Source organism: Leptopilina heterotoma, unplaced genomic scaffold (genome assembly GCF_015476425.1).
Source record: "Leptopilina heterotoma isolate Lh14 unplaced genomic scaffold, ASM1547642v1 Lhet_54, whole genome shotgun sequence".
In the NCBI taxonomy this organism is placed as follows: Eukaryota; Metazoa; Arthropoda; class Insecta; order Hymenoptera; family Figitidae; genus Leptopilina; species Leptopilina heterotoma.
The window spans coordinates 2,798,544-2,825,743 of NW_025111118.1; the positions used below are offsets into that span (position 1 = coordinate 2,798,544).

The 27,200-nt window shown below is 22.8% G+C and overlaps 1 protein-coding gene across 4 annotated transcripts in view; it reads right to left on the minus strand.

The window, feature by feature from the left end:
* Positions 1-6,886: 6,886 nt before the first annotated feature.
* Positions 6,887-27,200, minus strand: part of LOC122508493 (unconventional myosin-XVIIIa) — a 252,631-nt gene continuing 232,317 nt past the window's right edge. For all 4 annotated transcript variants that reach the window (XM_043621891.1, XM_043621892.1, XM_043621894.1 and 1 more), the window contains 8 exons: positions 19,195-19,554; positions 15,682-15,836; positions 14,931-15,054; positions 14,050-14,504; positions 11,177-11,489; positions 10,420-10,683; positions 7,450-7,787; positions 6,887-7,096 (listed from right to left, as the gene is read on the minus strand). In XM_043621891.1, coding sequence (XP_043477826.1) covers positions 7,090-7,096; positions 7,450-7,787; positions 10,420-10,683; positions 11,177-11,489; positions 14,050-14,504; positions 14,931-15,054; positions 15,682-15,836; positions 19,195-19,554 — 2,016 coding nt within the window. In that variant the 3' untranslated portion in view covers positions 6,887-7,089. The remainder of the gene's footprint in view (positions 7,097-7,449; positions 7,788-10,419; positions 10,684-11,176; positions 11,490-14,049; positions 14,505-14,930; positions 15,055-15,681; positions 15,837-19,194; positions 19,555-27,200) is intronic.

Here is a 27,200-nt window from a genome sequence, read left to right on the forward strand (position 1 = left end):
TTTATTTATTGATTATTATTTATTTAACTAATTATTTATTTCATTAAATAATTTGTTTTATTTTATCTCAAGTTAATAAGTAATAAATAATCGATAAATAATTTTTTAATCTAATTTTAATTAAGTAAAAATAATAAATAAAAATATTTCCTTTTCGTTAAAACCGTTTTTTAATTATATTGTAATGAGGCCTTTAATTAGACATTTTTATTAAAAAAAAAATTTAAAACAGTTTTAAAAAAATAAAAGAATCAATAATTAATTATTGAAATAATAGTTTATAATTAATTATTGAAATGAAATAATAATTCAAAATATTTAATTTTTGTTAAAACTGTTATTTAATTATTTTGTAATGAGCTTTTTAATTAGGTCTTTCTTTCTACAAAATAATTAAAAAATAAATAATATAAACTTAATTTTAAAAAACGTAATTTAATTGGGAAATTTAATTTATAGAATTTAACAATATTAATTCATAGGAATTATTTATTAACAATGATAATTAATACCAATTATTATTTTTTTAATATTAATAATAATATTGCCACGTTAACTTTACGTCTCTTGTTTATTATTCTAGTAAACAAAAGGAATAATTAAAATTTAATATAAAATGAAAATGAAATGAAAATAAAATGAAAAATTTAAATTAAATTAAAATATAATTAAACAAAATGAAAATAATTTTTAATAAAATTGAAACGAAATTAATATTAAAATTATATTAAAATGAAAAAGAAATTAAAACAATCAACGATGAACAGTGCTTAAAACCAAATGATTATTTAAATAGTTGTTAATTAATAAGTGAATTGTGATTTAAACAAAATTAGTGTTCAATATTTATGAATACAATAAATAAAAAATTATTTATAATAATTTTTTTTTTCACATTTAATACTGATTGTTTTAGAAATTTTTTTTTTATTATTTCAACTATTGGCCTTAATTTTATTATTACTATTATTCTTATCCGCAACTTTGATAATAAGTAGGCAATCATAATTGTAGTCGAATGAGCAGGAAACTTGAGTGAAAAGCGAAATTCGAAACCCAACAATCTAACCCCAGCAGTAAAGAACGTGCCATGTTTGTTAATTATTCTATTTCAATTGTCTTATGCTCTCATTAAATAATTTTACTTTTTTAATTACTTTTTTAATGCCTATTCTTAAGTCATTTATTTTCTTTTCATTTTCTTTTTTATTTCTTTTTTCAATTTTCTTCAAGTTTATTTATTTTCTCAATTTTCCAAGATAATTTATATTTTAATTCTTAATTTAGTTTTTCTTTGATTTATTTTATTTATTGTTAATTTTTTATTTATTTATATTCATTTGTTAATTATTATTTTAATATTATTGGTATTATTATTAGAATTATGTTTGGTTACTAATTATCAATTATTTAATTACTAAGTTACTATTTGCATTCTCGAGTAAAAATCTTTACATCCGGCGGGATTCGAACGCATGACAAATTTACCCTTCGCAATGCCTCAACGACTGCGACCAATGTGACAACGACTACTTAATAGCCAAAATTATTAAGTTATTAAATTTCAATTACTATTAGTTTGATAAATTTTCTCAGTATTTATTTTTTAACTATTATATAATAAACTAATTTATTTTTCTATTTAATTTCATTATTGTCATAATCAAATAATTGGAAAAGAAAAATTTTCAAAATTGTCCAATTTTTTTTTTATTCATTTATTTCCTTTGTCAATATTTCTTTGTTTCTTTATTTATCTCAACTCAGTTTAGATTGAAGAAAAATAATAAAATTGAGAATTTTTCTCTAATATTTTATATATTTATAAAAAAAAAAATAGGGAAAAAGAAAATTTCACCGAAAGTGACAGTTGCGAGTTTCCTGATGTTTACCTGTCAATAATATCAGAAATATTAGACAATTGAAATATGAATGATTCATGATGAAAAATGAATTTTAACGGAAGTTGATCGTAAAACGTTGGTTTCTCAGTTTGAAAACTAACGATATGGAGTTATCGTTCCAAACTGTAATTGCTCTGATGGATCGCCCGTCGCTTGTGTCGATAAAGCTGTCGATTCGCAACGCTCCACAGAAGCAAAACGAACTTTTGAGTAGAAAATTGAAAATTTTTGTTCAAAAAAGAAAAAAAAGAAAAAGAAAACTAAAAAGAAAGAAAGAAAGAAATTCCATATATACTTTTTTTATATACAATTCAAAGTCCTATAGAAAACTTTTCATGTCTCAAATATTTATTGCCAAACGAAATGAAAAGAAAATTATAAATTATTTTTTTTTTTGTAAACAAATATTTTTTGTGATGAATAAGATAAGTAGGAATAATAAAAATATAAAAAATACAATAGATAAAATTGTAAAAACGAAAAAATGATAAATAATTAAACGAAGAAGAAATAAAAACAAAAAAAGTAAATTTAAAATCAAAGCTGCAAAATTGGATGGAAAATTATAAATATAAATATACAAAAAATTAATTAAAAACTTAAGAAGAGAAATATAGAAACGAAAAAATAAAAATAATAAATAAATAAACAAAAAAATTATTTTAATTAATTTAAAATAAAAACTGCAAAATTGTGTGGAAAATGGAAATAAAATATAATTTGAGAAATGAATATATAAATGTCAAGTATTTCGTCAAAGAGAATTCTTTATGACGAATAGTTTTCTTTGAAAAGAATATTGGAAATAAATTCGTTTACCAGTAAAAAGTGTTTCAAATCGATTTTTGATTGAGGAAAACAGAAAAAAAAATTTTTTATTAAATTCTCTCGGAATAAGAAATATAGAAAAAAAATACTTACTAAACTTTTTATTTCATCCTTTGAACTCGAATTATGAAACAAGAGGATGAATCCTAAAAAATTTTAATATACAAATTAAAATTATTATTTAAAATTTTAATTATGTTATTAAAATACTGTTAATAAAAAAATAGCTTTAATAATAATAATTAATAAAAGCATTTATAATCACTTATTTGACTGAATTTTATTAAAAATTATTCAAAAATAATAAGCAAATAATGAATTAATAAATGACGAAGAAATAATAATTTTTTATTATTTTTGAATAAACTTTATTAGAATAAAATTAATTCAAAAAAATTATTAATAAATATATAGAAAAATAATCATTATTATTATTATTATTATTATTATTATTATTATTATTATTATTATTATTATATTTTTGTTTAAATAAAGTTCTTTTAAATAAATAATAAATAATAGATTAAAAAAAAATTATTATTTTTATTATTATTTTATTATGTTTTACTTTTTTTTGTTATTTTTTTCAATTTTTTATAGTTTTTCTTGTTAAATACCTATAAATTTATTTGTGAGTAAAGTGAACAGTCGACTATACATTGCACAATGAAAAACTAGTTTTAAAATTTAATCATACCGTTAAATCTTAATTGACCATATATACATAGTTGTGTAGTGTATACATGAAAATTGTGCCAACAATTTTAGATTAGAACTAATAAACTCGATTTTCTTAATCAACATTTGTTCCTCATTTTTATTGAAACACGAATTTTTGAAAAATTATAGTTTTTCATAAATTCGTGTAAATAAAATAAAATAATTCGTGAAAATAAAAAAAGATTCTATAAAATCTTTTTTTATTTTAGCTAATTTTATTCTTTTTGTAGATAAGAAAATATTTTTTAATTTAACATTATTAATTATATATTATTAGTATTTAATTATAAATAGCACTAAAAATTAATATATTTAAAATAATAAATAAATTAAATAAATAATAATAATAAATTTCTATTTATTTATTATTTATTGTATATTATTATTTTTTTTACACTCACTACGAGTCTTGCTATTTGTATTCAAAATTATTATTATTATTATTATTATTATTATTATTATTATTATTATTTAATATTTAATATTAATAATTCAAAAAAAAATTAAATATGAATTAAATAATTAAAATACTAAAAAACTTATAAAATTTTCCACTTAGGAGAAAATATAGAAAATGCTTCTATATTTAAACATTATTTTCATAGTATAATTGGAGATAAAAAATTCAGTCAATAAATGTCAAATTTGTAAACGATGAGTTTAAAATTTTCATAAACGACAATTTTCTGCTGGGATTACTTGATCGAGTTATAAAGTAAATTTTATTTTCCTACTTTTACAGCTCATTATCAAGAGTGTTTAATTTTGAAATATGTAGCCACTAATTTCAAAATTATTCACCAAAATGTAATCCAATTTGCTCTATCTTCTGGAAATAATAACTTTTCACTTTAATTGCATCCCATATTCCGTATTAGACCATATTCCATATTTTTATCTGTGTAATAAAATTTTATATTGCCGATTTTCAAAAAATAACGTTCAACTCAATACATAATTTGACAGAAAAAAAAAATTAAGTTTTCTAATTTTCTTTTCAACTTATAATAATTGAATTTGTATTAAAAAAATAGCAATCGAAAAAATCGGTATTAAAAAAATTAGTAATCGAAAAAAATTAGTATTAAAGAAATTATTAGTAATTAAAAAAAAAGTATTAAAAAAATTAGCATTCAAAAGCATTTAAAATTATAAAAAAAAATTAGTAGAAAATTTTTTTTTTACTTCTGCATAATTAAAAAATCGAACTGAAAAGCAAAGCCCCTTGTTAGTGAACTGGGATTAAATTAGAATTGTGATCGATTCTCAATTGCCAAACAAATGCAAACATACACACATCGAATCAGCAATTCAATGTTCCATTTGCACGCGTTTAATCATGCCCTACAATTCGTTAACAATTAAAAGAAATCAGTTTCACAATAATGGAGTTTTCTCTTCAAATAACAAATCAATGAAAATAATTCACTTCATTTTTGCTCCCTACATAGTTTTGAAAACAATATAAAAAAATTAAATGCATTTGGAAAATTTACAACAAAAAGAAAAAAAAAGAAATGTTCATTTTTCGTTTTTAACTGAAGCGTGGAAATTAATTTGGAATATTCATGCGATAACGTATCATTGTAGACTAGCATTAAATTCAACGTTCAAATAAAATTACAATTCTATTTCGATATTCAACGAAATCGCTGCTGAAACTTTCATGAAATCGTTGTTGAATTTATATTAGGGATTTTTTCTATTCCTTATATATACGTGACGTTGAAAAAATTATCTTTTTTATCAAAATGATTAATTTTTTTTCTTTTTCAAAATCGATCGAAAGAATTCGAATTTACCAATTTCTTCAAATTGTTACAAATAATTATTAATTACTAAATTTAGTTATATTTCAAATTAAATATATTTAATTTAATAATTTTAAAGCAATAAATAAAAATCCAATTGTCAAGAAGAATATCACTACGACAAAAATCGAGATTTGCAATTCTTAATGGTTGGAAATTAGTAATTGTAATATTCGTGTGATTAATAAAAGAAAAATTTTATTCGATTAAAAAGGATGTCTTTCATTCAGAAATTCTTTATTATCTTCTTGAAGAATTGGGTCGAACGAATTATCACTTATTACGTCAACTATTAAAACGTAATTTTGTCACGAGCAGAGAGGACCGTCGTCTGGTTAACTCGCTGATCTAATTAGCCACTTTTCTTGGCATTGAATAAAAAGTAACTTTCAATTACTTACGCAAAATAATCCTCTCAATTAACTCGTCCGACAATCGCTTTAAAAAAAAATGAGAATCCATCAATAGCAAGTAAATTAATCATTAATAATTCGTTCTATTACTAATCTTCGTTGATTAGTTGACACTTCAAATGAATTTTTTTAATCCCAAAAGATAACAATGGTAAAAATAATTATAAAAATCATAATCATAATAATAATAATCGTAACAATCATAATAATCATAATATTGATGATAATGGAATTAATCTACGGATTTGTCGACAATTAGTCGAGGATTAGGACCAGAAAAGGTACAAAATTTGACAAAATTTTTTAATTAAATAAGATCTGCATTTTACAAAGCAATAAGTTACATAAATTCATACACGGAATTAAAACACGTATTTTTGTTTTCTTTTTTTTTATACATATACATATATAGAAATTTAATTTAATAATTTGATGACAGGAAAATGACAAGTGTTATTTTTTCACGTATAAAAGCGTTGAGTGTATGTATGAATTATTTTTATTATCTCTTCATTACTTATTACTTCTAGAGATTTTTTTTTGCTTCTTTAATTCATAATTTAACGAAACACACACCCCTTCCGAAGTGACAGCATCGAAAGTCCTGGTAAAAAAATTCTCTCGACAAAATTTACATGCAAAAAAATCTATCAACATTATCGAAAGAAAAATTAATTCGAAATTAATTCGAAATTCTAATTTTCTATCAGAATTTCAATTCTTCTAATGAGAATTCCAATTCTTAGAATTTTTAATCCTAAAATGGAAATTTTGCTTAGAAAAAGAATTCATTGTACAAAATAATTTTTTTCTAAACAAAAATAATTCTAAGTAGAAGGAAAAATCCTTTAGGAGAAATTTTTTTAAAAATTGTATTTTCGATTTTTAGAGACACTTTTTACCAGTCGAACTCGAAAAAATGCTATTCAAGTTCGATAGAGTTCACGTAGTCCCGATGACTTTATCTTGGAAGACTGAAGAACGAGGAATCGTCGACGATTCATCGATATGTCGTGCGTGTTAGCACCAAATGGATAACAGACTTCACGTTTTTTTTAATCTCATTTTGATAATAAAAAACAAAAACAAATGGTTTCGCGATTCATCAAGCGAAACAATGGCTTGAACTACAATCAGTCCTTTACTCGTTAATGGAATATTATTCGTTATGGAGAGCTAAAACGAGCTAAGACTCAACTCTTTCTTCAACTCTTTTAACATTGCTCGATGCGAGCTTTTACGATATAATATATGCAACCTACGCTTTCCTGCGTCGATTTTCTTTCTTTTTTCTTTCTTTTTCAAATCATCGATTATTCATTCATTAATCGAGTTCTCTTCTTTTTCTTTTAATCTCTTCAAATTTTATTCTTCGTTTTCCACATCGGACTCCAAGTCCGTTATCAACTCGGATCAGTCACTGTAATCAGAAAAAATCATCTTTTTGTTAACTTCCCTTATTTTTATACACAATTTCGAATAAATAAATAAAATAAATATTTATCGTCTATGAAAATTTTGTATTTCCTTTATTTGGAAAAATAAACTATTTTCATAGGCGACAAATATTTATTTGTCAAAATAAATATTTGACAAATAAATATTTTATTTGGCAAAATAAATATTTGACAAATAAATATTTATCGCCTATGAGAATAAATCTTCTTTTAATTTTCCTTGTTTAGAAAATTTATCGACTATCAAAAAATTCAACTCCTAAAAAATTTCCCTTGTTTAGAAATAATTTTTTTTTATCAGTGGAAAAGACGTTACCTATCACTATTTTCACTAGTCGCTTCCTCGCTGCAATCCAAGTCAAGATCGCCTTGAATTGCACTTTGCAAATCGTCTATTCTCTGAAGGGCGAGCCTCAGATCGTCTCTGATAACTTTGGCCTCTGCTTCAGCAGATTCCAAAGATTTTTCCACGTCCCGTCGAGCTCGTGTCGCCTCCTGTTCACGAGCCATTGCCGATGTTGCCTCTTCTCTACTCTCGCGAAGCGATCTCTGCAATCTTCTCGCGGCGTCCTGTGCAGTTTGCTCCTTTGTCCTCAATAATGCAGATTCCGTTTGCAATTTGTCCACACTCTCCTTGAGTCTCGCTATTTGCGTCTAAAAAATACAATCATTTTTTTTTCTTTTAGTATTTATTGCTCACATTCACTTCAAAACAATTTTAAAAAAAATCAATAATCAATAAAAAAAATACTCTCTCAATTTTATTTCTCTAAATTATTATTTTCTCTATTAATAAATGCAGACCTCGGATAGACTTTAAGGATCAAGAAAAAAAATTCACTTTTGATTAAAAATAAAAAAAAAGTCGAAAAAGTCGTTTATTTAATTCAAATGCATGTCACAAAAATTTTATTTTGTATTCTCCTGATTTTCCCCTTTCACTGATTTCTAAATTCAATTTTTCAAAACTTGAATAATTTTGTTAAATAAATATTTAAATAATTATTAGGTATTTGCTTTTCCATGGTTAGAAAAAATTAGAAAAATTTCCAATTAAAACCTTCTGAAATATAATTTCTTAAAATTACAATTAGGGGCCGTACACATAATACGTCACGCGATTTTTGACCATTTTAGACCCCCCCCTCCCCCCATGTCACACACTGTCCCATACATTAGCGCCATTTTTTCTATAGGTCGTCACAAATGTCTTGACCCCCCCCTCCCCTGTTCGCGTGACGTATTATGTGTACGGCCCCTTATAACCCTTCCAAAATTAAATTATTTTCTACAAATTTTAACTAAACTTCATTTCCAAATCAATTATTTTTAATTTTTTTTCCAATTATTTGAATACAAAAATTCAATTTTCTATATTTCTTATTTTAAAAAAATTATAATAAAGAAATATTCTTAAAATTAATTTTTTTAAGTAGATTTTTAAATGATTTTTGAAAGTTTATAGATTTTTAATTTATACAATTAAAAAATTTCCAAATAATTGAAATTTGGTACAATCTTTTAGGAATAATTGAATTTTTGAAAAATATAAAAAGAAATAATCAAATTTTTACGAAAAATTTTAATTTCGAAAATGAACATAATTTCTCCAAAATTTTAAAAATGGTAAAAAATTAAATTTTAAAAAATGTTAATTTATTTTGTTCGAACATAATTATCTTGGAACAAAAATAAATCTAATAAAAAAGAATTTTAAAAAATTATAATGAAACAATTATAAAACTCAGTTTTTTTAAAACATTGCAATGTTACGAAAATAATTGAATTTCTTTAAAGAATTTTTGTATAATTCAAAAGAAACTAATTTTTTTGTTGAATTTTAATAAAAAAAATGTTGAACATAATTTTTTTTCCCTAAAGTGTAAAAAATAATTCTAAAAAATTTTAATGTTATTATTTTTTGTACGTATTTGAATTTTCAAAAATATGTAATTGAAATTATTAAAAATAATTGAATTTTAAAAAATTCTATAAATATTAGATTTTTTAAAAGTATTTTAATATAATTTTTAGAAGCTAATTTTCATTAATTTTCATATTTATAAATTTACACTTGAAGATTTTTCATTGAAATTTCTGAGAATTCAATTATTTTCAAATTTTTGAATATTAAAACTCCTCAAAAGTTGATTTTCAAAAATTGTAATAAACTGCTTGAAAAAATCAATTATTTTCAGTTAAATTTTACAAAAAAATTACATTTTTTAAAGAATTTCATTAAATTTCGTAAACATAATGAACTTAATTTTTTGAAAATAATTTTAATTGAAAATTTTGAAAATAATTGAATTTTACAAAGAATTTTATTAAAAACTTTTGGAAACAATTGAATTGTTTAGAAAAATTTTATTAGAATTTTTAAAAATAATTGAGCCTTTTAGAGAAATTTTATTAAAATTATCTTGAATAGAATTGAATTTTTTCTTAGAAATTTTATTGAATTTATTAAATTATTATTAATTATTTATTAAATAATTAAATTCTAAAAAATTTTAATGTTATTTTTTTTTGTACGCTTCTTTTTGTACGTTTTTTGTGAATTTTTAGAAATAAGTAATTGAAATTATTGAAAATAATTGAATTTTAAAAAATTCTATAAGTATTAGTTTTTTCAAAAATATTTTAATATAATTTTTAGAAGTTAATTTTCATTAATTTTCATATTTATAAATTTACACTTGAAGATTTTTCATTGAAAATATTTGAGAATTCAATTATTTTCTAATTTTGCAATATTAAAACTTCTCAAAAGTTGATTTTCAAAAATTATAATAAAATAATTGAAAACATCAATTATTTTCAGTTAAATTTTACAAAATTTTGATTATTGAAAATTTTTTTAATTATATATTTCAAAAATTTTTACGAATCATTCAAAAATATTTTCTCAAAGATTTGTCTATAGTTATGCTTTTAACACTACAAAAATCCAAATAAATTGCATTTTCTCCTAAAAATATGGTAGTTTTTAGCAAAATTTGTAAGAAAAGTCGAAAAATTCGAATTTTTTGAAAATAAGTCGATAAAAGTTGCATTTTTTGAAAATATTCGTAAAAAGTCATAATATCCTTTGCATAATATCCGTTAATGGCTTAAAATGAAGGAGTATTTATAATTCGTATATTTTTATTGAAGGCGACGAAAAAAAAATAATTTGGAGAATTTTGGAAAATTTTGGAAAATTTTAAATAATAATTTGTTTTTCTTCTTATTAATTTTCGAAGATATTGAGAATAAGTCGGAAATAATTAATGAGAAGTGATACCTCGAGTCGTGCCCTGGTAGTTTGTTCAAGTTCAAGTTTGCTTTCGAGCTCCTTCGTTCGGAACTCGAGCCTTCTCGTGGCAAGACTATTAGCGGTAGGATCACCAAGTTGCTCCACAGACTCTAACCGCTGACTAAGTTCTGTAAGCTGATCTTTCAAAGAAGATTTCTCAGCTTCCAAAGCCGCCATCTGTACCTGAGTCTCTTGAAGTTGTGTCTGTTCAGCAGAAACCTGTTGCACTGCTGCTCGATATTTCTTCAATACCTGAGGCAAAAAAAAATCCAATTTCCATATAGTCTCGAAAAAAACTTATAGTTAAGAATTTGGTCCAGTAAATTATATTTATTTAGTCCAGTAGTAAAGTTTAGCTCTCTTTAAATTTATTCCAGTAAAATTGACTATTTTCTAAATTTAGTCTCGTAAAGTTTCCCATTCTCTAAATTCAGTCTCGTAAAGTTTACTATACTCTAAATTTAATTCTGTAAATTTAGTCACGTAAATTCTAGTGTTTTGCAAGTTTTAGTAAATTTAGTAAAAGTTTTACCAAATAGTTTCAGTGAATTTAGTCAGTAATCTAGTTGAATTTGTCATTCTCTAAATCTAGTTCTGTAAATTTTACCAACTTCCAAATTTAATTTGAATATTTCGAAAAAGAAAATTCGAATGTTTGAAAAGAATTTGAATTTAAAGAAAAAATTTTTAATAATTATACTGTCAAGATTAGTAAAGATTTCTGTTTTCGTCGAGAATCTCTCACCTCAGCGAGTTCCTCCTCGTTTTCTTCTAATTGAGACAGTAATTCGGCGCGTTCTCTAGTGGCAGCGTTCGCTCGATCCTCAGCGTCGGAACGCTGTCGAGTAGCTTCTTCCAGCGCCGCTTGCGTCTCGTTCAAGTCCTGTTCCAGTGCCTGTTTTGCCTTCACCGCCACGGCTCTCGCACACTCAGCATCCTCCAATTGATTCTTGAGTTGACGTAGAGCCGCTTTACCAGTCGAATCACCCTTCGAACGTTCCAACATCGTTTGAGCATCTCGTAATAGCGCCTTCGTTCTCTTCAAGTCCCTCTTCAATCTGCGCGAAGTAGAAAAATCGATTTCCTTTATTTGTTTATGTTAAAATTATATTCGCAATTTTCCTATTTTTATTGATATAAAAAATTTTTTTATTCATTATCTTCTTATATTAATAATTGATTAATAATCGTTGTCTTAAGGTAGTCTGTTCGCAGTTTGAAATTAGTTGTTGTTTGCTTTTTTAAAATTTTGCAAAAATAATAAATTTTTTCGCAGAGATTCAATTATTTTAAAAAATTATAATAAAATTCTATCCAAGAATTAAATTATTTTAAGAAATAATTAAATTGTCGACGTATTAAAAATTATTTAATTCTTGGATAGAATTTATAAAAAAATTTGAAAATAATTGAGTTTTATGAGGAATTCAATTATTTTCAATAATTGTAATAAAATTCTTTAGTCAATTTATAAATAATAAAAATCTTCGTAAAAAATTCAATTATTTTTATATAAATAATAAAATTCTTATCAGGATTTTACTTCTGTTTAATACAATATTAATGGATTTCTTCGAAAAATTCAATTATTTAAAAAAAAACTTGTGAAAATTCTCCAAGAAAATTCAATTATTTAAAAAAAATAATTAAATTTTTCATAGGAGCTCAATTATTTGAAATACAATATTAATTAAATTCCAGGGAAAATTCAATTATTTTAAAATTCTTCGTAAGAATTCAATTTTATCAATAAATAGTAAATTTTTCATAAGAACTCAATTATTTTTAATACAATTTTAATAAAATAATTCTTCTAAAAAATCCACTTACTTTTTAAAATTATGCAAAAATTAAATTATTTGCAGAAATAATACATTTTTTCGCAGGGATTCAATTATTTTAAAAAGTTTTAATAAAATTCTATTCAAGAATTCAATTATTTTAAGAAATAATTAAATTTTCGACGTACCGAAAATTATTGAATTCTTGTAAAGTATTTATAAAAAAATTTGAAAATAATTTAATTAATTTCAAAAATTTTATTTATGTATTTATTCAAAAGCATACGGGCAAAATCAACATTTTTTTTTAATAATTGAATTATTTCGAGGAAATGTAATTAAAATTTTATTGAAAATAATTTATTTCTTGGCAAGATTTTTATTAAAATTCTTTAAAATAATTGAATTGTTTTGAAGAATTTATTTGAATTTTCTTGGAAATAAAGAAATTTTTTAAAAATAAAATTCATCGCAGAATTTCAATTATTTTTAATTGAATTCTTCTAAAAATGTAATGATTCTTATAAAATTTTATTAAAATTCTTTGAAATATTCAATTATTTTCATATAACAATATTCACCACAAAAATTCAATTATTTTCAAAAGTATTAAAATTCTTCGCGGAAATTCAATTATTTTCAAAAATTTTAATAAAATTCCTCTCATGAATTCAATTATTTTCACAAATAATTAAATAATTAATAATAATTTTTCTCAGGATTTCAATTATTTTAAAAATGTCAATATAATTTTGTTTAGGAACTCAATTAATTCATAAATAATAAAATTCGTTTTAGAAATTAAATTATTTTTATTCTATTCATTTTTTAAAGAATTCTTCGAAAGAATTCAAAAATTTTAAAACATTTTTTGCCCCGATAATTATTGAATTATTCTTTGTAAATAATTACATTTTTTTTTAAATTTCATTAAATTTCGTAAAAATAATGTAATTTTTTGAAAATAATTTTAATTGAAAATTTTGAAAATAATTGAATTTTACAAAGAATTTTATTAAAAACTTTTGGGAATAATTGAATTGTTTAGAAAAATTTTATTACAATTTTAAAAAATAATTGAACCGTTTAGAGAAATTTTATTAAAATTATCTTGAATATAATTGAATTTTTTTCTTAGAAATTTTATTAAAATTGTATCTGAAAATAATTTACATTCTCAGAAGAATTTTATTATTTACAAAAATAATTGAATTCTTGCGGAGGATTTTACAATTCATAAAAATAATTGAATTGTTTCGAAGAATTTTATCTGAATTTTTGAAAATAATTGAATTTTTAGAAGGAGTTTTATTAAAAATTTAAAAAAAAATTTTTAAATAATTTAATCAAAATTGCTGAAAATAATTTCATCAAAATTGTCGAAAATAATTGATTTTATATTAAAATTCTAGAAAATAATCGAATTTAATTAATATTTTTTAAAATAATTGTATTCTTTCAAGAAATTTTATTAAAAATGTAGTGGAAATAATTGAATTGCTCTAAAGAATTTTTTTTATGAGAATAATGAAATTCTTGCGAAAAATTTAATTACAATTTTTGAATAATAATAATAAACAAGAATATTTAATATTATGTACTTAATGAGTAATTCTTTAAATTTTACATCTGTAATCATTCAAAAATGGAGTGTTTAATCTTGAAAATATAAAATTTTTTAATTTACAAAATAATACAAAATTGGAATACCGCTTTCCGCGCGTATAATTTGCTAGTTATTTAATAATGAATAAAAAACGAATTAGTTTTAAATTATTTAAGTGTGATAGAATCAATATTTTTTACATTTTTTTCGGGACAATTATAATTTTCGTACCTCTGCGTCATTTCGGCCTCGGCAGCGCGATCAGTTCGATCCTGTTCCTCGAAGCAAACCAATCGTCTCTCTAAATCGTGCTTCTCACGCAACAATATTGTCCGTTCCTCGTGTTCATTTTCGAGCTGTGCCTCGAGTGATTTGACTTTTTTGTGAGCATTTCCCCTCACATCTTCGAGTTCCTCGTCCCTTTGTTGCATTTCCTTGCGCATCTCTTTACGCTGTTGCTCTATACTCATCTCGAGTCTCAATTTCGCCTGCTCCAATAATTGTACCTGTCCGGCTAAATCGTCCAATTCTTCCTCTTGATCCTTACACTTCTTCTCGAGTTCGTGCTTCGCTTTCTTTAATTGGGCCACTTCTTCCTCAGTTTTCCCTCCGAAGGTCAATTCCTCCAATTCTTGCGTCAGGGTGTGCAGTCTCTCTTCTTTTAATTCTATCTCCAAACGAGCGTCCTTTAAAAAAAAATAGTCAATCTTTACTCTCTTTTCTTATTAGTCCAATTTGCATCTAATTAGTCCAATTTGAATCAATTTGAATTTAATTAAATTAATTTAATCGAATCTTTTCTATTCTATCGGATCGAAACTAATAGAATCTAATAGAATTTAATTAGAATTTTCCAAAATTTTAACAAAATTCTTGGCGATAATTCAATTTTTTTCCTAAATAATAAAATTTTGAAAAAAGTCGAAAAAGTCATAATATCCGAGGCCAGCTATTCCTATCAATTAAATGCTAAAATAAAAAATTAAATTCAATCGAAGGAAAATTGAATAAAAATCACTAGAAATAAATATAAAAAATTCTAGCAGCAAAAAAGTGGAAAATAGAATAAAAATTTTATTAGTGAATAAAATAGAATTGTAAATAGAACTTACACTCAAATTTTGTTCAACAGTAAATTTCTCGGCGATGGCAATCTCCTTTTCCCTCGCGAGCCTCTCTCTCTGCGCCTTCTCCTGTCTGAGATCATCCATCAAATTTTGCGTCTCCGAATCGAATCTAAATAAGAATTTTTTGACAGTGTTAGTAAGTGATTTCCCAGAAGTACAGACCTCAACTTAGTATCAACTTGTATAATATTTAATTTATTTCGTGTTGGCTCGGACCCATAGGTTGCCGATCTGGCCTTATGCCAAACACTTGTTGAAGCTTAAATGCAATGAGAATAGTAACCGGCAATGTCGACAATTCCAAAGGCAAAGGGGTTCAAATTCATTGCAATGGTGGAAAAAAAATTACAATACTAAAAAAAATTGCAGTGATAACAAAAATTTTAATAAAAAAAATTTCAATGATTAACGTCGTCGGATCAATTGACTAACGACTCAAAATTATAATTAAAAAAAAAATTACAATGATAAAAAAAATCATTACAATTATTAAAAAAAAAATTACATCGTAAAAAAATATTCTGTAAAGAAAAAATACTTTCTGAATTGTAATTTTATCTTTACCATTTTCGACAATTGCTTTTTTTTACTCTCTCCCATCAAAAATGATAATTTTTTCGATTTTTTCTTTGAGAAATTAAAAATTGAAATTTCAAAAGAACAAAATTAAAATTTTCTTTTTCCTCTCACTGGTGATTTTTGAATGAACATGAAATGAAATGGATTGAAGTCTTACTTGCGCTGTTTCTTCTCAAGTAAATTATTCCTCGCCGTTTGTTCTTCAAGGAGAAGTCGAAGATCGTGCATTTCTCCATTTAATTTTTGAACCCTGCGTTTCCACTGGCCGACAACTTGACGTTGCTCCTCTATTTCCTCGTAGGAATCAGCCAACTGCAATAGCGAAACAACCAACTCTTTTAACTGGTCTCAATTAACCGCACCCGTAAATAGTAAATAACACCGTTATTCTCGTAACTAGTACAAATAAACGTCCTACTCTCCGAACTACAAAATTAATCATTCGCTGCTGAGTCACAATTTTGTTTACCCCATCATCATCATCAAAAATAGTCTCTGTATTATTGTTACTAATCTATTATTACTATTGCTATTTATTATTGTTACTGTGTATTATTATGAGTGTTTATTATTTATTTTTACTATTTATTATTCTTACTATGAATTTTTATCACTATTTATTATTATTACTATTAATTATTATCACTATTTATTTTATTACTATGAATTATTTTTATTATTTATTATTATTACTATTAATTACTATTACTATTCATTATTATTACTATCTATTATTGTTACTATTATTATTTTCCGCTTAGTTAAAAATTTTCTAAAAACTACTTTAAATTTCCGAGAAAAATTTATAATTTAATTTATAATTTAATTTTTCAATTGCTATCGAAAAGAATACCGAATAGAAAAAAAAATTGCTAATTAATTGCATATTATTGTTTGTTTTCAAAAATTTTAATAAAATTTTTTGTACAAGACTTAAATTATTTCAGGGTTGGCACAAATATTTAATTTTATTTTTCCCTTACTTTTCTCTGGATTCTAGCCAAATTTTCACATTTTCCCTGACTCTAAAGAATATTCTGATTCACTCTAAAAATTATTAGATACTCAAAAAAGTTAATTATTTACAAAAATCCTAATCAAATCCTCCTCAAGAATTTAATTATTTTTACAAGTAGTAAAATTTCTCAAAAAAATTCAATTATTTAAAAAAAAATGTAATAAAATTCGTTGCAATAATTCAATTATTTTCATAAATAATAATAAATAGATTCTTCGGTAATAAATTCATTTTTAAATCAATTTTTATTAGAAAATTGTAGAAGAATTGAATTATTTACATTAAAATTGAATTCTCATAAAGAATTTTTATAACAAATTTTTAAATAATTGAATTCTTTTGACAATTTTAATAAGATTTTTAAGAATAATGACATTTTTCGAAAAATTCGATTAAAATATTGTATAAAAAATAATTAAAATCCTGCGATGAGTTTTATTATTTATAAAAATAATTAAAATTTTTCCTAGAATTTTATTAGAATTTTTCTAAAATAATTTAATTTCGGAGAAGAATTTTATTATTTATAATGATACTTGAAATTTTGACAAGAATTTTTTTTTAATTTTTGAACATAATTGAATTTTTGTGAAGAATTTTATTACTTTTGAAAATAATTTAATACTTCCAACGAATTTCATTCAAGTTTATAAACATAACTGAATTTATGTGAAGAATTTTATTATTTATATAAATAATTGAATTCTTGCCACGAATTTTATTCAAGTTTATAAAAATAATTGAATTTCGGTGAAGAATTTTATTATTTATAAAAATAATTGAATTCTTGCGACGAATTTTATAAAAATCTTTTTAAATAATTGATATTTTTCGAAAAATTTTATGAAATTTTGTATTTTAAATAATTGAATTCCCTGATTTCCCTGACCTGTGGCAACCCTGTAATTTAATCAAATTCTTTGCAAGAATTCAATTATTTTCATAAAAACGTTCTCCGGAAGAATTCAATTATTTTTATAAATGATAAAATGATTTGCAGCAATCAAGTATTTTTAGTTCAATTATAATAAAAATTCAGGAATGGATGCAATTATTTTAAAAATTTTTTATAAATTCTTCAAAACAATTCAATTATTTTTATAAATAATAAAATTCTTCTTAGGAATTCAATTATTTTCAATACAATTTTAATAAAATTCAAGAATAAAATTTTTAATTATAATTATTAACTGACACGATTATTTTAAAAAGTCGAAAAAAATTCTTTGACTAATTCAATTATTTTCAAAAAATTTGAAGAAATTCATCGCGAAAATTCAATTATTTTTATAAATAGTAAAATTTTTTACAGGAATTCAATTATTTTAATTACAATTTAAATAAAATTTCTCACAAAAAAATTGAATTATTTTTTTAAATTTTTCGAAAGAATTCAATAATTTACTAGAATTTTAATAAATTTTCCAAAACGAATTTTATTTTCCATACAATTTTAATAAAATTCAATAATCAAATTTTTAATTATTATAATTATTAACAGACACAATTATTTTAAAAAATTGACAAACATTGTTCGTTTAAGTCAATTAAAAACTTAAAGAAATTTTTTAAAATTACCTATTTAATTATTTACAAAACTCTAATAAAACTGTTTAAAAAAATTTAATTTTTAACCAATAATTTCAATAAAATTTAATAGTAAAATTATGAATTACAATTATTAACAAAATCGATTATAATAAAAATGCAAAGAAGTTTTTTTTAAAGAATTCAATTATTTTTAAAAATTGTAATAAAATTCTTCGAAGAATTTAATTATTTCCTAAAAGTTTTAATAGAATTCAATAATCATGATTTGTCAAAAATAAAATTAATATTTTATTTTATTGGATTCATATGTATGACCTTTCGGCCTTTTACATTTCCCGTACATAAATAAAATAAAATTAATATTGTTTACAATTATATTTTTTTCTAATTGTTTCCAATTATTACCAAAAAAAATATCGAATAGCGAAATAATGGCTAATTATCGATTTTTAAAAATTGAAACTAAATTAAAATAATTAAATTTTGAAAATAGATAATAGCTAACAACAAACTAATAATAATATAATATAATAAATATATTTATAATATTAATAAATTTAAATTAATTATAACAGTATTATTAATTCAATTTAATAAAGTTTAAAAATTGAATTACATTTTTAAAATAGAAAATAGATTATTTTATTATTTTATCAATTCTTTATTATTTATAATTTTTTTTTCAACTATTCTCTATTTTTAAAATTGTCAGTAAAGTTTAAAACGTTTATAATAATTAACAATTGAAAGAAAAAATATTTTTCACACGGAAAACAATAAAATTTTCTTCTTTAGAATTTTTTTTTTCGAATTAGAAAAATCTGTACAAAATTTTCTGTATTTTCTTTCAAGAAATAATTTTTCTTCTAAATCGTTTGATCTTTAAAAAATTTGTTATGAACTTAATGAATATTTTTCAAAATTTAATTCTACTTGTTGAAAACAAGTAGAAAAAAATCGAAAAAAATCGAATAGGGAAAAAATTTCGAATAATCGATTTTTAATAATTAAATTTCAAAAATTTAAATTATTAGGTACGCATCTGTATAAATAAAAAATTATACCTTTTTTAAAAAAAAATTTTTTTTTTAAAAAGTATACCTTCTTTTCTAATTGTTTTTTGAGTCCAACTAATTGCTCGAGATCGTCCTCGTGCTGTTGTGCCATTTTTCTTTTAAAAAATTCCAATTCCCGCATTGCGTGCTCATATCTTTGTTTATAAACACCACCATCTTCGCCGTCCTCACCATCCGATGCGAGTCCATTTAAATCGGCTGCTCTCGCGTAAAGTAATTCCATTTCCAAACGTTCTGTTGCTTGTTGAAGATTTTTATTGGCCTCCGTGACATCCTGGAGTTCTCGTTCCAAACGAAGACGTTCCGATGTCTCGGCATCAATTCGCTCAGCTGCCAACGTTGATGTGGAATGCTCCTCAGCAAAATCTGCTGTCATCTCACTCAACTGTAACAGACAAGATTTTTTTTTTTTTTAATTATATTCTCATGATCTACTTGCTTTTAATATACTTCTTAACAGAATTTTTAATCTTTTTTAATTATCTTTCATTTAACGTTTAATTATCATTTTAATTAATTTGAAAATAATTTTTTCTTTTCAGTAGAAAAAAAAACTCATGAATTCAGTATAGAGAAAAATTGAAATATTTTTCTACTTTAGATATTATTTAATTGTTTGTTCGTCTATTTTTTCTCGGCAAAATTTAATTTTGTAATCTACGCTTATGAATTTTTTTATGGATTTTTTATTTTCAAAAAATTTTATTATCTCATTTTTTATTAACTAATTTTTTATTATCTATTTTTATTATTTAATTCCTTATTACCATCTATTTCCTATTTTTCAATATTAGGATTTTCTTTATTTTTATTTTTCCATAAAGAAATTTTGTATTAGCATTTTTCTATTTTTATATTTTAATTACATTTTCTACACTTAGAGATTTATAATTTTAATAATGAAAAATAAATTCAAAAAATTTGCTAGCAAAAAATTGATAAAATAAAAAAGGTATTTTTTTCTTGATTTAGAAAAAATTTATTATTTTAGCAATTTTTACTCTCTAATTTTCTGTTTTCTATTTTTAATATTTAACGGTTTCTCTACACTTATTTTTAGAATATATGTATATTTTTTATTTTAGCAATTTTTTATTATTTTTATCCATTTGTAAAATTAATTTTTAATTTATTTAATTTTCTATTATTTTTTCTCACTTGCAAAGTTAATTTTTATTTTATTGTATTTTATTTAAAAACACAATTTACTTCTGTTTTTCTTCACTTAGAATTACATTTTGAAACTTGAAAATAGATAACAAAAAATTATGTAACAAAACATTTGCTAAGGTAACTATTTTCTATTTTTAAAATTGTCTCTGAAGTTCACCACGTTTATAAATCAACGATTGAGAGGAAAAACTATTTTTCAACGGAAAATAATAAAATTTTTCTCTTTAGAATTAAATTAATTAATTAATTAAAAAAATTTCCAAGAGAAAATTTATGAAAATTTGTCAAGAAAAATAGTTTTTCTCCTAAATCGTTTGATCTTTTTAAAAATTTATTGCATTTATGAACTTTATGAAAAGATTTAAAATTCAATTCTATTTTTTGCACTTAGCATAAATATTTTACTTCAATAATTTTTTTATGATCTAATTACTATAATAACTATTTTCTATTTTCCAAAATTAATTCCATTTTCTGTACTGAAAACTAATTTTTTATTTTAGCAAATTTTTATTATCTGATTTTTTATTTCTTTTCTAGTTTGAATATTTAATTTTCTTTTCCACATTTCGGATTGGATTTTTAAAATAAAAAACAAATTAGAGAAAATTGCTGAAGTAAAAATTTTTAAAATTGCATTTAATTTTGAAAATGGAAAATAGTTAATAAAAAATTGTTAAGACAATTAATTTATTCTATTTTCTATGCTGCAAATAATTTGTTATTTTATTTTTAATCTTTTTTTTTTCTACTTTCAGAATTAAATTCCGAAAAAAAGTAGAGAACAAAAAATTGTCTATAATAAAAATTTGCTGAAACAAAAAATTTTAATAATTAAATTAAATTTAGAAAATAGATATGTAATATAAAAAATAATTCTATTTTCTATTTCAAATTCTATTTTCTACAGTTAACATAAATTTTTATATTTTGTTATTTGATTTTTATTTTCAATATTTAATTTTTGTTTGTACACCTAGAACAAATTTTTATTTTAGTAATTTTTTTTATTATATAACTTATCGTTTAGTTTCTATTTTGAATTTTTTTTTCTACTCTCAGACTTAAATTTTGACAATAAGATATAAATAATAAAAAAAATTATCTAACGTTTCATTTATTCTATATTTTTTTGTCTGCTCTCAAAATAAAATTTTAAAAATAAAAATTTAATAAAAAAATTAAATATTGTAGGTGTTAATAAAATTCTATAAAAGAAATTAATATTATTTTCGAAACTTTTGATAAAATTTGTTTATAAGAATTTAATTATTTTTAATTAAATTTTTATTACAGTCCTCAAAAAAATTTAATATTTTCATAAATAATAAAATTCTTTACATGAAACTTTCAACATCTATTACAATAATTATAATAAAATTAATCAAAAGTATTCAATTCTTTTTAAATATTTTATTAAAATTCTTCGAAATAATTCAATTATTTCCAATACCAATACTATTTTATATAATTTCTCGAAATAAATTAAATATTTTTAGAAATTTGAAGAACATTCTTCGAAAAAATGTAATTACTTTCAAAAATTGTAATAAAATTCTATGCAAGAATTAATTTATTTTTATTAATAATAAAATTCTTCACAGGAATTCAATTAATTTTAATAGAAAATAAATAATATAAAATATTTTATTTTCTATAATTCATTTTTTAATCAATTTTTATTAGAAAATTTTTTGAGAATTCAATTATTTCAATAGAAAGATAAATAATTTATTAAATAATTAAATAGATATTTTTTAAAATTGAATTTTTATGAAGAATTTTATCAAAATTTTTAAAAGTAATTGGATTCTTTCGACGAATTTAAAAAGTAATTTTAAGAATAAATACAATTTTCTATCAGTTTATTTAAAAATTGCATAAAAAATAATTTTAATTCTGCGATAAGTTTTATTATTTATGAAAATAATTGAATTCTTGCAACAAATTTTATTAAAAATTTGTTTAAATAATTGAATTTCTCAAAACTCAGAATTGAAAATAATTGAAATCTAACGAAGAATTCTATTAAATTTTTTTTTTTTAAATTTAATTTCTGTGAAAAATTTTTATTTTTGAAGAGAATTGAATTCTTGGGAAGAATTTTATTAAAATTTCTTAAATAATTGAATTGCTTCGAAGAATTTTATTTTTTACGCAAATAATTGAATTGTTTCAAAGAGTTTTACAAACATTTTTGACAAAATAATTGTATTCCTAGGAAGAGTGTTATATATTTTACGAAAATAATTGAATTCTATGATCAATTTTATTAAAATTTTTCAAATATTATAAAGCATTTATAATTTCGAAATAATTGAACTGGTGCGAAGAAATTTATAAAAAAAAATTGGTAAGTAATTTAATTCCTGTGAAATTTTTATTAAAATTTGGTTTAAATAATTTAATTTTTAGAAAATTGGATTAAAATAGTAGATATTAAAAATATTTGAAATGAGGAAAATTTTTTGATAATAATTAAAATTTTGTTAAGAAGTTTATCACTTTTGAAAATGATTGAATTTCTGTAATCAGTTGTTTTTAAAATTCCTATTTAAAATTTTAAATTAATTAAAAATTGATATTTTCTAAAATTTCAAATTGAAACCTTTTGAAGTTCATCTATTTATGATGATTGTAAACGCATCTCTTTTCAAATCCAATTAATTAATTAAAATTTCTAAGTAAAATTATTCATTAAATAATTTATAAGTAATAATTTTATGATAGTTTGTCAGTTATTTAAAAATAAATTATTATTGTCAGAAATAGAAAAAATTGAAGGTTTTCTATTCGAATTCGTGGTAATTTAAGATAGTTTACGAGGCAAACAAAATAGACACCAAAATTCAGAATTTTCTTATAAATTCTAAAAATTTAATATTTTCCAGTACTTTTAATAAAATTCCCTGACCAATTCTAATTTCCCTGACTTCCCTGACCTTTGGCAACCCTATTAATTATTATTATTTACTTATTATTTTTTATTTATTTATTTATTTATTTATTATTATTTATTTATTATCTAAATAAGAAATTAATTAAAAAAATCTGACCTCTCCATTGCACATGGAAAGTGTATCCTCAGAAAATCTCGAAATCGATCGAGAACGACTACGATTCCCTCCACCACCACTATTCGATCGACTAAAATACTGAAATCCCTTAATCATAATATTCGTCGCACTTCGACTCTTCAATAAATCCTTATTCCTATAATCAATCATCTCATTCGATTCATTTCTATGACCAATTCGCCGCCATTCATCCATAATATGATCGGTTCGTTGTAAAAATTGCGAAATCCTCGAACTGAGTAAATTCGACGCCGTCTCAGCTTCAAGATGCGATGCTGTCGGCTTGAACGACTGTCTAACTTGTTGCTTATCAAGTCCCAATACAAAATTCAAACTCGCATCAAATACAACCGGCGCCTGTTCTTTTCTCTCCATTTCAATGTGATCATAGCCACTGGTTGATGATTCTTGAGGGAAAATTCGTCGTGGCGTTGGTGATTTGATGAAATTCTTGCCTATTGGACGAAACGATAATAATGATGATGACGAGGCTGATGATGGATAATAGGATGTGGATTTCGGTGAATTTGTCAGAGATGAATTATTTGAGGGATAGAAACTTCGACTGGTTGTCGTGAAACTAGGTGAGGGACTTCTGCTGAGTATTCTCGTTGAGGAGTTTGGTCTGATAACTGCTATCTTGCTGAGGGGTTTCGTTTGAAAATTACTGGGTGGAAGTGGTGGCCGTCGGATGAGATTTCCGTTGTTCAGGGCACTTTCCAAGTGTTGAATGCCAAGTTTCGTGGCGGTGATGATTGGTTTCTCATTATTGTCATCGATTGGAGTTCTTGACTCGCTCGAACTCGAGGAACCGCTACGTAAACTTGTTGTGAATGGCATTGTTTTAACAGGTGGCTTTTTTCCTCTTCTGTTTTCGAAAGAAATTCAAAAACTAAATGACAAATTTCATGGTTATTCGGATTTACTTAATTGATATTAATTTGCCTATTTGATTCAATTTTGATTCTATTTGACAAATATTGTTTGAATTTGATAAATTTGGTTTCTAATTGTCAAATATTGGTCCTATTTAACAAAATTTTGATCCATTTGACAAATTGTACTTCTAATTGTCAAATATTGGTCCTATTTAACAAAATTTTGATCCATTTGACAAATTGTACTTCTAATTGATAAATATTGACTCAATTTGACAAATTTTCATCCCAACTGTCAAATGTTGATCCTTGTCGACAAATATTGATTCAATTTGACAAATGATCTTCCCAAATGTCAAATATTGACCCTATTTGACAAAATTTTGATCCCATTTGACAATTTTTATTCCTATTTGACAAATTTTATTCCCAATTATCAAATAGTGATCTTATTTGACAAATATTGATTAAATTTCACAAATTTTGTTCCCAATTGTCAAATATTGATCCTAATCGACAAATATTGCTTCAATATGACAAATTTTGTTCCCCAATTGTCAAATATTAATCCTATTTGACAAATTTTGTTTCTACTTGACAAACATTGATCCAGTTTGACAAATTTTTTTTACCAATTGTCAAATATTGATCTTATTTCACAAATATTAATTATATTTGACAAATTTTCTTCTCAAATGTCAAATATTGATCCTACTTGACAAAATTTTGATCCTATTTTCCAATTTTTATTCCTATTTGACAACTTTTGTTCCCAATTATCAAATAGTGATCTTATTTGGCAAATATTGATTAAGTGTAACAAAATTTTGATCCCATTTGACAATTTTTATTCCTATTTGACAAACGTTGATCATATTTGACAAATTTTGTTTCTATTTGACAAATGTTGATTGAATTTGACAAATTTTGTTTCTACTTGACAAACATTGATCCAATTTAACAAATTTTTTCCCCAATTGTCAAATATTGATCCAATTTGACAAATTTTTTCCCTATTGTCAAATATTGATCCTATTTGATTAAATTTTGATCCTATTTAACAAATATTGATTAAATTTTCAGATTTTTCTCCCAATTGTCAAATATTGATTAAATTTGGCAAATTTTTTTTACAAATGTCAAATATTGATCTTATTTGACAAAATTTTGATCCCATTTGACAGTTTTTATTCTTATTTGACAAACTTTGTTCCTATTTAGCAGATTTTATTTCTATTTGAGAAATATTGATTCAATTTGACAAATTTGGATTCTACTTGACAAAGATTGATCCAATTTGACAAATTTTTTCCCAATTGTCAAATATTGATCCTATTTGCTAAATTTTGATCCCATATGAAAATTTGTATTTCTATTTGAAAATTTATATTCCTATTTGATTTTTGTTCCCAATTGTCAAATAGTGATCTTATTTAACAAACTTTGATCCTATTTGACAAATTTTGTTCTCAATTGTCAAATATTAATCCTATTTGACAAATTTTGTTTCTATTTGACAGATGTTGACTCTATTTGACAAATTTTGTTTCTACTTAACAAAAACTGATACAATTTGACAAATTATTTTACCAATTGTCAAATATTGATCCTATTTGAATAAATTTTGATCCCATTTGACAAATATTAATTAAATTTGACAAATTTTATTCCCAATTGTCAAATATTGATCTTTTTTGACAAATATTAATTAAATTTGACGAATTTCCCTCTCAAATGTCAAATATTGATCCTATTTGACAAAATTTTGATCCCATTTGACAATTTTTATTCCTATTTGACAATCTTTCATCCTATTTGACAAATTTTGTTTCTATTGGACAAATATTGATTCAATTTGACAAATTTGGTTTCTACTTGAGAAACATTGATCCAATTTAACAAATTTTTTCCCAATTGTCAAATATTAATCCTATTTGATAAAATTTTTATCCCATTTGACGAATATTGACCCAATTTGACAAATTTTGGTCCCAATTGTCAAATATTAAACCTATTTGACAAAATTTTGATCCCACTTGACAAATTTTCTTCCCAATTGTCAAATATTGAATCTATTCACCAAATTAAAAATTAATCTTTTTTGTCAATTAAAAATCAAATAAAAATCAAAACAGGCAAATAAAAAAAATGTGTCATCAAACAGATCAAACTGATAATCACAGTTTTTCTAAGAATATCAAATCGAGGCAAAAAACAAATAAAAAAATTTTGCAATGTTTTTATTCGTTTATTCCTCAATTTGATATTAGAAAAACTGTACAAAATTAATTTACATCCTAAATGGTAATTTTCCTCCGTTGATCAATTCTTCCGGCACTAAACATTTTTTTTCCCAAAAAAAATTTTTTTTTGAACACAATTTTCAAATCACTTTGTGAATTCCTTTTCTCCAAAATCCAAATAATATAGTCGAATATTTTTTTGTTTTTTTGTTTTTAACAATGGGATTTAGAATCGGCGGTAAATTGACATTTTCGATGGGAAAATTTGAACCGAAAGTTCATGACTTATGGTTGCATAATCGATGACAACCAGATTGAGGAAAAGTCAAGAAACGACTGCCTCGTTGGCCACCCGGTTTGTCCTGAGGTGTGACGCTCTTGGAGGAGGTGGTCACCTCCGAGTTATTCTGAGAAGAAGCGAACACTCTTTGGACAGGGGCCAAAATCCTCTTTTCAAAATGGATAAAAAAAAATAATAATAATGATATCGTCAAAAAGGAAGGAGGACACCAAACAAATATCGAAAGTGATCAATTTTCCAGTGCAAAGGTGAAAAAATTCTAATTTTCACTATAATTAATGTCATTTTTAATAATTAGGAATTATCGAATTGAAATTAAACTGGAAATTTTTTTTTACGATTAATATTGATTAGTATGA